The sequence below is a fragment of the Artemia sp. Qi Xiang Cuo genome, chromosome 11 (genome assembly GCF_049724085.1).
Source record: "Artemia sp. Qi Xiang Cuo chromosome 11, ASM4972408v1, whole genome shotgun sequence".
Lineage (NCBI taxonomy): Eukaryota > Metazoa > Arthropoda > Branchiopoda > Anostraca > Artemiidae > Artemia > Artemia sp. Qi Xiang Cuo.
The window spans coordinates 22233778-22251283 of record NC_142804.1 but is presented as its reverse complement, the minus strand read 5'-3'; the positions used below and the strand labels follow the sequence as shown (position 1 = coordinate 22251283).

The 17506-nt window shown below is 32.6% G+C and overlaps 1 protein-coding gene across 1 annotated transcript in view; it reads right to left on the bottom strand.

The window, feature by feature from the left end:
* The window catches only part of LOC148946766 (solute carrier family 2, facilitated glucose transporter member 1-like), a 113300-nt gene that overhangs the window by 63434 nt on the left and 32360 nt on the right, over window positions 1–17506 (bottom strand). The window contains exons 3-4 of the mRNA XM_089096420.1: window positions 15340–15500; window positions 9318–9442 (exon numbers count right to left, since the gene is read on the bottom strand). Coding sequence (XP_088952546.1) covers window positions 9318–9442; window positions 15340–15500 — 286 coding nt within the window. The remainder of the gene's footprint in view (window positions 1–9317; window positions 9443–15339; window positions 15501–17506) is intronic.

Below are 17506 nucleotides of genomic sequence, written 5' to 3'. Positions count from 1 at the left end.
CAGCCTAGAAGGTCTATACGTAATAGATTGAGTGGAGTTATTTACTGGTTTTTTAATATAATTGGTCAACTCATTTTTACCTAAATTTGTGTATAGGGCATTAAGCGAATATTCCCCCAAATCTCAATTTAAAGAAATATTACAAATTATTTTGATTTTAATTTCAAGTACCTCTCGAAAAATCTGTTTTATGCCTAAATCATTGCTAATAAGGCAAGTTTCTTCAAAAAGCATTTTATGACTAGGGTTATCATATATGTGACTGCTTAAAGCAGAAACAAAGGAAATATTTGTACTATTAGAATTTGAAGCTTTAGTTATGTCATCTTTGTGTTGTTGCAGGCGTTTTTCTAAATTTTGATGGGTTCTACCAACATAAAAATGGCCACAGTCACATGGTATTTGAAAAACCCCTCTCTGGCGAGTAACTGGGGTTATATCTTTACCAGAATTTAAGAAATTCATGATTTTAAAATTATTTGTACGACATAAAAATTATTTTGTGTGCAAACTTTTTTTAAAGTTGTAGTGACTTTTGGAATATATGGGAGGTAAATTATATTTGAGGGCTTGAAGGGAACTTCACATTGCAAAAGACCCTTAATTTTACGGGAGTGTCTTGCCAATCTTCGGCTAATTGTATTTTTAATAAAGACAATAGGATAACCGTTTCCAAAAAGTATTGATATTTTCCAGAGAAATTGGTTAATGACTGTTCTGGGTAACCGGCTGACTGACCGTATTTCAAAGAAAAGGCTATACGAAAAATGTGGTTCAATACCGCTCTCTAGGGCTGTAATGAAAAAAAGTTTGAGGTGGGTAGGGCACGTTGTGCGGATGTAGAATGACAGATTGCCGAAAATTGTTCTTTTCGGCCAACCGTCTAGGTCTAAACGGAAAGGAGATCGTCCTCGCCTGGTGTGGGAGGATGCCATAAAGAAAGATTTAAAAGAAATGGAAACTGCGTGGGCGAGTGTAAAAAGGGAGGCTTTGAATGAATTGGGGTGGAGAAGGAGCGTGCGTAGCTGTGTTGGCCTCAGGCGGCTTGGTGCTTGCGGGGAGTTGTTATTAGTAGTAGTAGTAGTTTTAATTGGTGACTGAGGATCAATAATTAATAAAAAGTAAATATACATAGAACAAACTCAGCTACTTGATAAAGTCTTTTAATTGGTGAGTGAGTATCAAAAATTAATAAAAACTACTTTTGCATAGAACAAATTCAACTACTTGGTAAATTCCAGCTCTTTTAATTGGTGACTGAATATTAAAAATAAAATAAACAACACTTTTGCATAGAATAAACTCAGCTACTTGGTAAGTTCCAAGTCATTTAATTGATGACTGAGTATTAGAAATCAATAAGAAAAGACTTTTGAATAGAACAAGCTCAACTATTTGGCAAATTTTAAGTCTTTTAATTGATAACTGAGCATGAAAAATTAATAAGAAAACACTTTTGCATAGAATAATCTCAACTAATAGGTCAATTCCATGTCTTTTAATTAATGACTGATATCAAGAATTAATAAGAAATTACTTTTGTGTAGAACAAATTCAACTACTAGGTAAATTCCAAATCTTTTAATTGGTGACTGATTATCAAAAATTAATATCAAAAAGTACTTTGGTATAGAAAAAACTCAACCCGCTGGTAAATTATAAGTCTTTTAGTTCGTGACTGAGCATCAAAAATTAATAAAAAAAGAAATTTTACATAGAAGAAATTCAACTACATGGTAAATTCCGAGTCTTTTAATTAGTTACTGACTTTAAAAATAAATAGAAATACTTTTGCATAAAACAAACTCAACTACTTGGTAAATTCCAAGTCTTTTAATTGATGACTGATAAAAAAATTAATGACAAAGTACTTTTGCATAGAACAAATTGAACTACTAAGTAAATTCCAAGTCTTTTAATTGGTGACTTGCTATAAAAAATTAACAAAAAAGTACTTTTGCATAGAACTAATTCAACTACTTGGTAAATTTCAATCATTTAATTTTTGACTGAGTATCAAAAATTATTAAAGCACTTTTGCATAAAACAAAGTCAGCTACTTGTTAAATCACAAGTCTTTTAATTAATGACTGATTATCAAAGATTAATAAAAAAGTATTTTTGCATGGAACAAATTCAAATACTTGTTTTGTGAAGTGTATTTTATGGTATTTGAGTGGTGTAGTCGTAAATGCCTTTATTCTACCTTTATAGGGGAGATAAACACAGGCCCTAAGGTAATTAAACTTTGGTAGCGTGCCTAATGAGGCGTACCGACCGGACTAATGAGGCGTACCGACTGGGTATGTTCGAGGGGGTAAAGATGGATCGTAGAGAGGTTGTCTAAAATACAATACTTTTATTCAATTAACATATAATAATTCCAGATATAGATATTCTACTGGGACTGGCTGTCCCAAGTAGACCACAAGTCTCAGAAACTACAATAATATATAATAATATACATAGACACTTACCATGATAAGACAAGATTCCAAGGTATTTCTAAAAACAACGGACCAGAGGTCAGTCCGGCATAAAGTTAGTATCAGTCTCTCCCTTCCGATAAAATGTATCTTTTATACATTTTTATCAACCAAACCTTCCTTTAACCAACCGACGCAAATAGCTAGGAAGTGGCATTTCTCAATTTCCCGTTAAGCAGAAACTTGGAAGGATATATTCCGTATCTTAATAAAAAAGTGGTATTTATAAACTTCGTATTTGCATCTTATATATTTTTACTAAATTAATAATTAACTAAATTAGAAAGCTTTACCATACTTGGTAAATTTCAAGTCTTTTAATTGGTGACTCAGTATCAAAAATTAACAAAAAGCATTTTTGTATTAATCAAACTCAGCTACTTGGTAAATTACAAGTCTTTTAATTGATGACTGAGTATAAAAAAAATTTAGTATAGAAGAAATTCAACTTTTTGAAAAATTCCAAGTCTTTTAATTGGTGACTGAGTATAAAAAATTAATATAAAGAAAATACTTTAGTATAGAAGAAATTCAACTCGTTGGTAAATTCGAAGTCTTTTAGTTGGTGACTGAGTATTAAAAATTAATAAGAAAAAGCACTTTTACATAGAAGAGATTCAACTACTTGGTAAATTCCAAGTCTTTTAACTGGTGACTGAGTATCAAAAATTAACAAAATGCATTTTTGCATAGATCAAACTCAGCTACTTGGTAAACTGGAAGTCTTTTAATTGATGACTAAGTATAAGAAATTACTAAAAAAAAGAGCTTTTGCATAGAACAAACTCTACTACCTGGTAAATTCCAAATTATTTAATTGATGAGTGAATATCCAAAATTAGTGAAAAACTTTTAAATAGAACAAACTCAGATACTTGATAAATAATATAAAAAATTAAAAAAAGAAATACCTAAGTATAGAATAAATTCAACTAATTGGCAAATTCTAAGTCTTTTAATTGGTGACTGGGTATAAAATTAAAAAATACACATTTACATAGAAAAAATCAGCTACTTGGTAAATTCCAAGTCTTTTAATTGATGACCAAGTGTCAAAAATTAACAAAAACCATTTTTGCATTAATCAAACTCAGCTACTTGGTAAATTTCAAGTCTTTTAATTGATGAGTTAGTATAAAAAAAATTATATAAATAAAGTACTTCAGCATAGAAGAAACTCAATTCTTTGGCAAATTCCAAATCTTTTAGCTCATGACTGAGTACGGTATCAAAAAATAATAAAACAAAGCACTTTTACATAGAAGAAATTTAACTACTTGGTCAATTCCAAGTTTTTAATTGAAGACTGAGTATCAAAAATTAATATAAACAGGTACTTTAATATAGAAGAAATTCAACTCGTTGGTAAATTCCAACTCTTTTAGTTGGTGACTGAGCATAAAAATATAATTTAAAAAAGCACTTTTACATAGAAGAAATTCAACTACTTGATAAATTCCAAGTCTTTTAATTGGTGACTGACTATGAAAAATGAATAAAAAAATACTTTTGAATAGAACAAACTAAACTACTTGATAAATTCCAAGTCTTTTATCTGGTGACTGAGCATCAAAAATTAATAAAAAAAGAGCTTTTGCACAGAACAAACTCAGCTACTTGGTAAATTCTAAATTATTTAATTGATGACTGACTATCAAAATTAATAAAAGATTTTTACATAGAACTAACTCAGATACTTGATAAAATCCAAGTTTTTTAATTAGTGACTGAGTATAAAAAATTAATAAGAAAATACTTTTTCATAGAACAAATTCAGCTACTTGGTAAATTCCAAGTCTTTTAATTGATGACTGAACATCCAAAATTAATAAAAAAAATACCTTAGCGCAGAACAACTTCAACTACATGGTAAATTCTAAGTCTTTTAAATGATGACTGATTATCAAAAATTAATAAAAAGCACTTTTGCGTAGAACAAAAATCAGTAGAACAAACTCAGCTACTTGGTAAATTCCAAATCATTTAATTGATGACTAACTATCAAAAATCAATGAAACACTTTTGCATAGTAAAAACTCAACTACTTGATAAATTCCAAGTCTTTTAATTAGTGACTGAGTATCAAAAGTTAACAAGAAGACACTTTTGCATAGAAAAAACTGAGCTGCTTGGTAAATTTCAAGTCTTTTAATTGATGACCGAATATAAAAAATTAATAAGGTTAATAAGTTTGGATAAGATTAATAAGATTAAAAATTAATAAGTACTTGGTAAATTTCAAGTCTTTTAGTTGATTATTTAGTATCAAAAACTGATAAAAGAATTACTTTTGCATACAAAAATTAAACTACTTTGTAAATCCCAAGTCTTTTAATTGATGACTGAGTATCAAATATTATTAAAAAGCACTTTTGCATAGAAAAAACTCAGCTACTTGGTAAATTCTAAGTCTTTTAATTGATGAGTGACCATCAAAAAGAAATAAAAAAGAGCTTTTGCATAGAAAAACTCAGCTACTTGAAAAATTCCAAATCATTTAATTGATGACGGACTATCAAAATTAATAAAAGACTTTTGCATAGAACAAACTCAGATGCTTGATAAATAATATCAAAAATTGATAAAAAAAATTACCTTAGTATAGAATAAATTCAACTACTTTGTAAATTCTTAGTCTTTCAATTGGTGACTGATATCAAGACTTGGTAAATTCCAAGTTTTTTAATTGATGACTGAGTTTCAAATATTAACAAATAGCACTTTTGCATTTATCAAACTCAGCTACTTGGTAAATTCCTAGTCTTTCAATTGATGACTGAGTATCAAAAAATAATATAAAAAAGTACTTTAATATAGAAAAAAATTCAACTCGTTGGCTAATTCCAAGTCTTTAAGTTGGTGACTGATCATAATAAATTAATAAGAAAAAACACTTTTACATAGAAAAAACTCAACTACTTGGTATATTCCGAGTCTTTTAATTGGTGACTGACTATCAAAAATTAATAAGAAAACACTTTTGCATAGAACAAACTCAACTACATGGTAAATTCCAAGTCTTTTAATTTATGACTGATTATCAAAAATTAAAAAAGCACTTTTACATAGAAAAAAAATCAAGTACTTGGTACATTCCAAGTCTTTTAATTGATTGAGTATCAATTGACTGAGTATCAAAAATTAATAAAAGAATTTTGCATAGAACTAACTCAGATACTTGACAAGATTCAAATCTTTTAATTAGTGAGTGAGTATAAAAAATTAATAAGAAAACACTTTTTCATAGAACAAACTCAGCTACTTGGTAAATTTCAAGTCTTTTAATTGATGACTGGACATATAAAGAAAGAAAAACGAGCAAAAATGGGGTTTTTATAGGCCAAATGAAAATATTGAAAAATCAAAGCGAATATTTCGAGAGGACAAACGCCTCTCTTATTCAGCGCGAAACGAAACGATGTATCCAAGGAAAGTGCCGAAGAGAAAAACAAACAACAAAAAACAAAAGCAGAAAGTCAATGTGAAAAGAACGAAAGAACCAAAGAAAAAACCAAAAACTTAAAAGATGAATAAAATTCAATAAAAGACAAAAATTAAAAGAATTAAAACCAAATACCTAACAACCATAAAAGCGAGTTATTCGCCAATATCCGCGATTTGCACAAAATCCAAAAACATATGAACTGCCATCAATGATTATGGTTGTTAGGTATTTGGTTTTAATTCTTTTAATTTTTGGCTTCTATTGAATTTTATTCATCTTTTAAGTTTTTAGTTTTTTCTTTGATTTTTTGGTTCTTTTCACATTTACTTTCCGCGTTTGTTTGTTTTTATTTTTTTTTTCTCTTCTGCACTTTACTTGTATAAATCGTTTCGTTTCGCGCTGAAGAAGAGAGCTGTTTGTCCTCTCAAAATATTCGCTTTGTTTTTTCAGTATTTTCATTTGGCCTATAAAAACCCCATTTTTGCTCGTTTTTTTCTTTATGTGATGTCAGGCCAATGTGGTTTAAGAAATTATCTATGACTGAACATCCAAAATTAATGAAAAAGTACCTTTGCGTGGAATAACTTCGACTACTTGGTAAATTCCAAGTCATTTAATAGGTGACTGAGTATTAAACATTAATAAAAAGGAGCTTAGTATAGAAAAAATTCAGCTACTTGATAAATTCCAAGTCTTTTAATTAGCGACTAATTAATAAAAATTAATAATAAAACACTTTTGCTTAGAACTAACTCAGCTACTTGGTAAATTCTACGCATTTTAATTGATGACTGAACAATAAATATTAATAAATTAATAAGATAGACTTGCAAAAGTTAGGTTCATTTAGGTTCACTAATTTTGGCACGCAACGCTAAAAGAACCTAAATGAACCTGACTTTTTGCATGTCTCTCTCATTATGCCCGTGTGTGTGAGTGGGTGTGCTACCATCTATAACTAGAGGTGAAAAAATGGCAACAGATATGGTAGTGAAAAGGTTTCGCCATTTATACTAGTTTAAATGTATAACTCACTGAGAGTTTTTTTATGTGGCTGACTCCGCTGTACTATATGGTTGATCATTGACACTAGTTTTTCATCTCGTGGACCCATGTGTCTTAGGGTCAATCGTACCTAAATATTGTTGTTTTCTAATATTTTTCTTTATATTTGGAAGTTTTCTCGTCAAGGAGATGAAACTAAAATGTTTTTTTTCCATTTTCTGGATTTATGTACCTTAGGTCCAATTAAGATTTGTCTTTATATTTGTTAATTTCACTACCAAGGAGTTGTAATTGAAATGTTTTTTCATATCTTGGTTCAATATTAAAAGACTTGGAATTTAACTAGTAGCGGAGCTTGTTCAGTAGAAAAGTACTTTTTTACTGATTTTTGATACTCAGTCACCAATTAAAAGAATTTAAATTTACCAAGTAGTTTTCAATTAAATGACTAGGAATTTACCAAGTCGTTGAAGTTGTTCTATGCATAACTGCTTTTTCATTCATTTTTAATACTCAGTAATCAAATAATTTACCATTTAGCTGAGTTTATTCTATGCAAAAGTACTTTTTGAGTTTCTGATATTCACTCATCAATTAAAAGACTTGTAATTTACCAAGTAGTGGAGTTTGTTCTATGTAAAGTGCTTTTCTTACTACTTTTTGATATTCAGTCACCAATTAAAAGACTGAATTTACCAGGCAGCTGAATTTTTTCTATGCAAAAGTACTTTTTTATTAAGTTTTGTTACTCAGTCACCAATTAAAATGCTTTGAATTTACCAAATAGTTGAGTTTTTTCTATGTAAAAGTGTTTTTTCATTATTAATGTATGATATTCAGTCATCAATTAAAAGATTTGCAATTTACCAAGTAGTTGAGTTTTTCTATGAAAAGGTGTTTTTTATTATTTTTTGATATTCAGCCATCAATTAAAAGACATAGAATTTATCAAGTAGTTGAATTTTTCTATGTAAAAGTGCTTTTTAATAATTTTTTATACTTAGTCACCTATTAAAAGACTTGGAATTTAGCAAGTAATTAAATTTGTCCTAGACTAAAGTACTTTTTTATTGATTTTTGAAACTCAATCATCAATTAATTGACTTGGAATTTACCAAGTAGTTGAATTTGTTCTTTGGAAAATTATTTTTTTGATTAATTTCTTATAAATTAACTCAGTATCAATTAACTCAGTAATCAATTGAAAAGACTTGGAATTTACCAAATACTTGAGTTTGTTCTATGCAAAAGTGTTTTATCTTATTAATTTTTGATGTTCAGTCATCAATTAAATGATTGCACAAGAATCAAATAGGATCTCCGATAATAATCAAACTGGAAAGCGATTTGCCTTTAAGAGGGCTTTACGTAAAATGAAATTGTGACATGCCATTTAGACTTATATTTTTTATTCAGTTACCCTTTCACCGTTACTTTGAAAGGGTCGTTCAATTTTAGTTTTGTGGTTTAATTTTAAGATTTGGTTTTTATATATTTATCGGTTTTATACTGCACTGAGGACGAAATATTTGCATAATTATGCAATTTTTTCACTGGCTGTTAATTGTCCTCGTTTTATTCCTTTCCTCGGGATTTTATGTTTTTAAAAAGTAGGGGGAGGGGGTATTGGAGCCCTCGGAGGTTTGGGTCCTTGATGGTTGGGGTCTTTGGGGTTTGGGTTCCCTGGTGGTTTTGGTCCTTTGTTGTTAGGGTCTTTAATGCTTGGGGGTCTTACTGGTTCAGATCCATAACCACCTCACTACTTGATTTTTAAGGATTGTACTGGATTTCTAAGAATTATTCTGGATTTATATACTAAAATACTTTTCGCAGCATCTACGACTTTATTAGTTTCAACTTCATGTATGCTCCATATTTTATGCAAATTTCATGCATACTCCATATTCCATATCATAGTTTATGCTATACAGGACGTACACCACAATTGGGTCATTGACCTACATAATGAATTGTATCAAAAGGTATCTCATTTGTATTATTCTTATCTCTATTGTGTATCAGTTTGGTCGCTTTATACGATCTGCTTTCGGTTTATATCATATTCTGGTTTCTTTATAAGATCTCCTTTCGTATGAAAAGGGGCCTTACTACTCACATAATAAAACATTGTTAAAATATCACGAAATAAATAGGCTTTACCTGAAGTTCAAACAAAATATGCTAGTTCATTACTCCCACTTTAATAGCAGAACAATTTCTGCTTTCGGGTCATCCATCAAGGAATTAAGGTTAATTTTTCGTCTAAGGTCAATTCTGCGTGTTACGTCTGTTGCTCTTTCAATGTAACCCACAAAAAACCTGCATAGTCTTCAGTTCTAAAATATATGTTGAATTAAATTAAACAGGGATAATAAGCTTACCAGAGCCAAAACCAACTAAAAGACGTCCGAGAACGAGTAGCTCAACAGAAGAAGCGAACTTTGCAACAGTGAACAGTATAGCTCCAATAACATGGGAAAGAACACAAATCTCAAATGAAAATTTCCTGAAATAATGATCAACCAATTAACTGAAAAACAAGGAGATAACTCTTTTCTGCTTTTACCTGCGACATAAATAAATCATAAAGACATACATAAATAAAGGGACATGAAAGTCGATTTAAGTAATGAAAGTAGATTAATTGTTCACTATATAACGATACTGATTCCTCGAAATATCAGCATTTTTTTATAGTTTTGAAAGTTTTAATTTAAAAAAACAGATGTTTAAAATATCTCATGTTTTCAGTTAAGTTAAATTACGTTGTCGCCCTCATAAGGTTTAAAGGGCAGCAACTGTTTTTCTGTCTGTGGTAATCCATGTTCGTTTTAAGTTTGACTTGATTGCTATTTTTAATTTCTACACGTTTTAGGATTCATTCATCCATTGATAGTAACATTGCTTGTTTTGTCTGAATTAACTGCAAACTTTAAACTTGAATTAAATTGTTTGAATTTTTCTACTGAAAAAAATTGTATGAGATGGCTAACCCTTTCTTGACCATCACTCTTTATGCTCAAATCTTAAGCTTCTTTAAAAACACTTCTCATTGAAATTCGACAGCCCTTGTATTTGAGCAATCCTTCTTATAGAATTCTGACAAAAAGTCCAACTTTAGCGTAAAGAGCGAGGGCTGAAGAAGGGGCAGCCCCACATATACGGATTTATTTCTGTTTTATCTTTCAATGTTGCTCCTTACTTTCAGTTGAAAAGAAATGTTTTTAATTTCAATTTTGACCTGTTTTGTAATCATACCAGAAACGCACCCCCCCCCCCTGCTGTATATAAATTCTCCTTGAAAATTCCCGCACGAAATTTTCCTCGTCACAGAAAATTCTCCCCGTTTAAAATTACCCCCCCCCCTAAGAAAAAAAATCATATAGGCTATATTTTCCAGTGGCAAATAATATACGTGAACATTCGGCAAATTGCGTAGCTTAAAACCCTTTCCTAGGAGCTATGGGGGTTTATGACTTCTCCAAAGGCATATTTTATGGGCTAATTATGATGAATCAAATGGGTATCTTAAATCTTGATCGGATATCTATGGGGTGAAAAGAGGCGTAGGAATGTTCAATGTTCAATGGGTTTATTAACAGATGAAAATAATAAATCACACATAATCAAAATACTCAGTCCATTCCTGGACGCCGAGAACCAAAATCTTTACAATTTAACATAATACGCAGAATAGTCACCGCTCCTAATCTCAGACACAACCATACCTCTCATTTTCCAAATAAGTAAAACTATTACCTTCCCGTTCCTTACCCTCAGGGAAACCAACCCGTCATATTTAAAAATCATACATTTGTAATTTAATTTTAATACTTACATTTAATTCTAATTTTTTTTTTTTTTTTTTTTTTTTTTTTTTTATCTATTCTTTTGTAATGCTATTAAACGGTTTTTTACTCTTTTTTTAAATGATACGTGGGAGCTCCTACCTCTCAGCTCTTTTGGGATCAGGTTTCGTATCTGTGCACAAGCTGCGTTAGGAGCGAAATCTGATTGCACGGTCGGGGTGAGGGGTATTTGCAGGTTTGATGATGATCGGGTATGCAAATTATGCTGGTCTGAAATAGGTCGAAATAATCTTTTAAGCGCAGATGGCAGCTCTCCGGCTAAAAACTTGAACACAAAGGTCTAGCATGATAATTGATGCAGGGACCCTAATGACAAGTACTCTTCATTTTTTCCAATTAATATCAGGCATCGTTGATGAATCGAATTCAGTTTCGCAGGTGGGATTTAAAAGTTGATTGCCAGATCATTGCACAATACTGTAAATGGTGTTTTATAAGAGCGTTGTACAGGAGGACCAGCGTTTTCTGCGGCAAAGCGCTTATCAGTTTTTTTATTATTCCAAAATTCCGGGATAGTTTCCTACATAAGGGTTTCAGACAATGATGATTCTAATAGTAAATAATCGAAACAGAAGAAGATGAAGAAATGTGTGATAATAATTTTAACTAACTATCGCATTGCTCTTTCTTATAAACCCGGATTACAAACAGGAAAACACCCATGGCTTTAATTAGTTGGAATAGTAGGACACAATCCTCAGTATGGCATCATACCTCAGATAGTCAATATTTCAAAAGATGCTTGTATTATTTTATTTTTTAGTGACTATGCGCTGTAGTTTTTTCTTTCCTCGATTTCAGCTATGTCCGTTGTAGCTTACATAGTCCCCATTTATAATGAACTAAAACGATCCATTAGGTATGTCTTATATTATCTTGTCGAAAGATAAGCGCGTATACATCTTTCATTCACTTATTACTTCATATAGGGTTACTACCTATGATTATGACGTCATTCATCAAGATTGGCTATAAAAATACAATTTTAATGGAAAAAATGATTCTATTTGAAAATATTTTTTATTACGAATGACACTAGATCTAGTAATTTTCTTGTAAATGAACAACTTTGCCATTGAACAACTCTCTACGATGTTCCAGTGCCAAGCTATCTGTGGAAAAGAAAACAAGATGCCGTTTAGGCAGAATGCTGTAGTGGCTGCCACTTTTTGTATTTTCAAGCCAAGATATTTCCCTTGTTGTTCAAGCCAAGGGAAAGTAAGCTTCCTACCTAGGGGATTTCAAACAAGGTGGTTCTAATGGTGTACTTTTTGTTTTGATCCAAGTCTATTTTTAGGAGTTATGGGTTATTATATTTCATAATATTGAACATGATCGTCTCTTACTAGTGGCTAGCTACAGCTGCAACCCGGATCAGTGGAACAAAAGTAGCTAGCAAAACAGAAGATAAGATAAAAATAAGACAGTGCTGTTATCTTAAGGAGAAAAATTAAACAGAGGACAAGAACAGCACAATGAAAGACAAGAGAATTATGATATACAACTAGCTTATGTTGCCTATTTGGCTCTCTTAAATTTTTGACATTACTTAAGCCTTGTGCTTACACCGAAGACTGCTTAGAAGCATTACTTTCCCTGTGATTTTTCTGTTTTTATCACCAGCTGGAAATACTCCTTACTTTTTTGATGTTGTTCAGACAATTAGGCTGTTTAGCAAAATACTGATTTGGAATGGGAGTAGAGACAACTTACTTTCTTTACTTTCTTCTATGCTGAAGCATGGAGCGTAAGTTCCATTTCATTTTTGGACTGAAACTCGAGTAAAATTATATCCTGATTATATTATTAATTTAAAAGATTTTGTGTATTTTTATTTATGATAACATTTGAAGAATAACTATATTTTTAAAGAGAGTGGCTCAGTCGTTCAAAATATCCAGATAAATGGATTAAGAACAATAGGTAGACAATTATCTCCTAAGAATATGACTAATAGAATTATCTCCCAACGAAATTAATAAGTTTTAAATTTATTTTCTTTCGTTTGATCATAAGTTATGTTCAGGATTCAACCAGTCTAACTCAATTGCAGATTAAATTTCTCTTGATTTTGGTTAATTTTTGGATTGGTCAGAAGTAGCTCTATTTTTCATTTGTGTTTCGGTTTACATTGATTTTTCTTCACTTTTATCTTCTTATTTTGTTTATGCTCCTAAGAAGTCCACATTGTTCTTAGGTGTACGTTATTTCAGTTTCTATTTGTTCTCTTCATTTGTGATGATGGTTATACAAGCATTGCGTGTTGGTTATACAAGCATTATATCTACGATAAATTTTGTCTTCTATGATTCTCACTGACCTCTGGGTGTGCATCGTTTACTTTGGGTATGTTCCAGAACCCAAATTCCAGTAAAATTGAGATTTTTTTTTTTTTGTTCTTGGGCACCTACAACAACTACTACTAATACTAACAACTCACTGTAGCACCAAGCCGTCTGAAACCAACACAGCTATGCACGCTCACTCTCCATAACAATCTATTCAAAGCCTCCCCCTTACAACCTCCCCTAGAATATCCCGTTCTCTTAAATCTTACCTTACGACATCCTCCAACCCCACTCTGGAACGACCTGCTTTTCATTTGGCCATACATGGTTGTTTGACAAGAACAATCTTTGGTAATCTGTCATCTTTCATCTGCAGAACATGTCCCAGCAATTCTCATCCTTTCTCTAATTATAGCACTAAAAAGTAGATTGAACCAAATTTTTCGTATAGCTTACTGTTTGATCTGTGGTCAGTCAGCCCGGTACACAAAACAATCCGTAGGCAATTTCTACGGAAACCATCTAGCAGATACTCTTCAGTTTTTCAGAGTACCGTCACTTCAGAACCATACTTGACCTCTGCCATCATTGTAACTTCCCATATTCTAATCTTGGTTTGAAAACTTATCTTCCTATTCTTCCAATTTTTTTTCAATTGTGAAAACGCATCCTGGGCCTTGGCTATTCTATTTTCAACATCTTCAATGCAACCATCGTCTTTTTAGAATTAAACTCAAGTTGCCATCGTGCCATTTGCCAATTGGAGATAAAGCCAAGACAGGTAGTCTGAGTGAGAGGCAAAGCTGGCATAAGCCTTTTTCAGAACTGTATAAAAAATGATGTCATTTCCACTTGTTATTAGATATTGTGTATGATCCATCCATCCATCCTAAAGTAGAACTAAGGTAGACAGCCATAGAACTAAGGGATTATCGCGATTTTTGAATTAAAATCAAGTTGCCATCAAGCCATTGGCCAATTGGAGACAAAGACGAGACAGATAGTCTCAATGGGAGGAAAAGCTGGCATAAGCCTTTTTCCGGATTGTATAAAAATGATGTCATTTTCTCTTGTTTTTAGATATTTTCTATCATCCATCCATCCCTCCTAGAGTAGAGCTAAGGCAGATAGCCACAGAACTAAGGGATGATCGAGATTTTTGGTTTGAATCATGACGAACAATGTCGACTGGACTTGTATGCAAAAGGGGGGACTGAATTTGCTTGGACCAAAAGGCGAACAAGTGACCTAAGCCTAATAGGCTTGCCCGGTTAGAGTCTCAGGCGAACTACCTTGTTTTAGAATTGACACATGACAGGCAAGTCCCCTGGACTCGCACGCAAACGGGGAGACCTATAGTTTTCCAAGTGTTTTGGCAAACGGCAGGGGCAAACGACGGGAGTAGCTATGACTGTCAAATTGGACAAATACTTGTGTGTTAGCTTTTAGAGAGGCACGCCCACCTGGATTCTGAGGGCGGTTGACCGAGTCTTCGACACCTGACTGTCAAGTCCCCTGGAATTACAGGAAACAAGCGTCCAGTCCAAAGCCTAACATGGCGCGCTCGCCTGCCTAATGTGTCAGGCCAGGTTTGGTACCCAATTCATAAGCTCTGAGTCAAAAGTCAAAAGTAGTTTTCCGAGTGTTTGGGTAAACAGCTTGGGCAAACGGCGGGAGTAGCTATGATTCTCAAGTTGGACAAATATTTGTGTGTTAGGGTTTGGAGAGGCACTGCAACCATCGTCTTTATAATACTACCTTGGTTTTATTACCATAGGCAACTCAAAACCCCAAATTAAAGATATTTTGCGTTAGAATAGGTGGAGAACAGACAAGAGTGTAGACCCTTGTTTTGGGGGGGGGGGCAATGGCCCTTTATGGTCAGAGATTCGACCGAGTTTGGTAAGTCCAACCCATAGTAAAGCCGTTTTTATGTATTATCAACATTTTAAGGAATCGATTTGTTGTTATCTGCCATTTTAGGGCGTATGGGATAACGAATAATTAATGACAATTGAGCTCTAGAATACACATTTATTTCCATTAAGATATTCTGGTATTTTGATATAATCAGTAAAACGATCTTACATCAAATGTTGGAAATATTGAAACAATCTCTGAAAATAAATCTAAGAGAAGGAAACATATCATTTTTGGCATATTTAAGGAAAAGGTTTTTGATGGGAAATATAATTTTCTTGCAATAATCTAACCAAGCAATACTTCAAATAAAAGGGTCTAGTTACCGTCCAACTTTGTGAAGAATCCTGTCGCCAAATACTGCGCCAAGTAATCCACCGGCAAGGAAGATGGATACTACAAACGCCCAAACTAAGTCTAAGTTTGATTCACTCAGATCAATTCCATAATGAAAATACATACTTTCGTTACAAAAAGGTTTGATGACCTGCAACAATGTTGTTAATTATTTTTGGTTACACCGTCATAAAAAAGAACTGTCTTCTAAACTTAGCATTGAATTTTGATTGGGTTTGAGGAATGACATAAAACTTACACCCTACCACACACTTTTTTTTATCCGTAAGCATTATTGATAGGACCTACTGACTTTACAAAATGTCCAGCTTGCAAATCATGCTCCATAAGACTTCGCGCACAAAAACTTGTTCAATCATGATTTTCAAAACACAAGTTGTATTTTATGTTCCATTTTATTTCAGGGAAAACTTTGAGACCGGTTTATATTCTAAGTCCCTGAAAAATATGTAATTCGTATAAAAAAGAGGCAAAAATACTCCTTGTTACTTCCAACTACGTGATTCGTTTCATCGGCCACGTTTTTTTTTTCTTTGAAATTTTAAGAGATAGTATGATACTGCGAGGTTTTGGTTTGTTCAAAGGGGACAATTAACTTGGTTATTGTTATGGGGCGTTAAATTGTCTCGCATGCAATCATTAGTTCACTAAAATCCTTTTCAAAGTACCTAAGATTGCTTAAGATGGGAGCTTTTGTTTCTCTTCAATATCCAAGGATTTTCTTTGGATAGGAGTTTTTCCCTTGCCGTTCACTGACAAGTAAAAATGCAATGTAGGCCTCTAATCCTGTGAGCAAAATGCGACGGCACATACACCCTACACTTGTATTTCTTGGCCTCCTCGCAGAAAACTCAGCCAAGACCCTCTTCTGTACCAGTAGGCGTTAGAGGGCTACCCTCCTATCTTTTGGTCCCTCTCTCTCTCTCTCTCTCTCTCTCTCTCTCTCTCTCTCTTTCTCTCTCTCTCTCTCTCTCTCTCTCTCTCTCTCTCTCTCTCTCTCTCTCTCTCTCTCTCTCTCTCTCTCTCTCTCTCTCTCTCTCTTTCTCTCTCTCTCTCTCTCTTTGAAATTTTGCCAACAGTTTCAGTATTAATAGTTTAATACTGAAACTTTCTCTGAAACTGAAACTTTAATACTAAAAAAAAGAACTTTGATAACAAATATTACATCAAAAGGATTGACTTTTTATGCTGATTCTAAATATATTAAATTCAATTAAGTTGAATGTTATTCATTAAAAGCTACAGGACTGAGGAAAATTTGCCCAATTTTTAGAAAAGGGGGAAATAGATCAGCATGTCAGAGAACACTTCTGTGAGGGTTTTAAACTCCTATCTACAAAAATATGGAATTTTGCATTCTTTTTTCCCTTAGAGAAAGAGATCACGAATACGTCTTTATTTATTTGTTTGCTTAATTTTTCCCAGGGATGATCATACCGAACTAATGGTCGTAGGGGATCAGGAAATTCAAAGTTTTGGACTCCTTTTTCAGTTACCGAACAGATTGTGTCAGGGGAAAGTGTGTTTTCTGCCATTTTGCGGCGCGAAACTACGATTCTGCCCCAAAGAGGGCCAGGTTGCCATCTATTGACGATTCCCAGATGACCAGTCGATTTTTGAGTATATATATATATATATATATATCTTTCTCTCTCTCTCTCTCTCTCTCTCTCTCTCTCTCTCGCTTAGAAATTCGTGGCCTTAAAATCCATATTTAGATTCCAAAGCCTTCCCCCTTCACTAATAGTAAGTGTGGACCTATGTAACACTAAAAATTAAATACTGAAGTCTAAAACCAGTAAGATCCGCCAAACGAGGCTTGCAAATAATTTATGCTACAATTATTTGTTTTTTATGACTGCATTCGTGTTTTAGAGACGAAAAGTCGTAAATGTGGCAGCGTGTTGATACAAAATGGCCAAGAACTGACAATTGGTTGCTTATTGAGGTTCTCAAATCAATGAATTCGACGATGTAATTTTCACGAAGATCTTTTCCATTTTGGGGGTTGTTTCCCTCTTTCCTAAAATGCTGCAAAATTTTCTTAAACTAATAGACTATGAGTACCTTTCAACGTGTTTATTTTTCCGCATTTGAAATTAAGATAAAAATTGGAACCTCTTGATGAGCATGTAG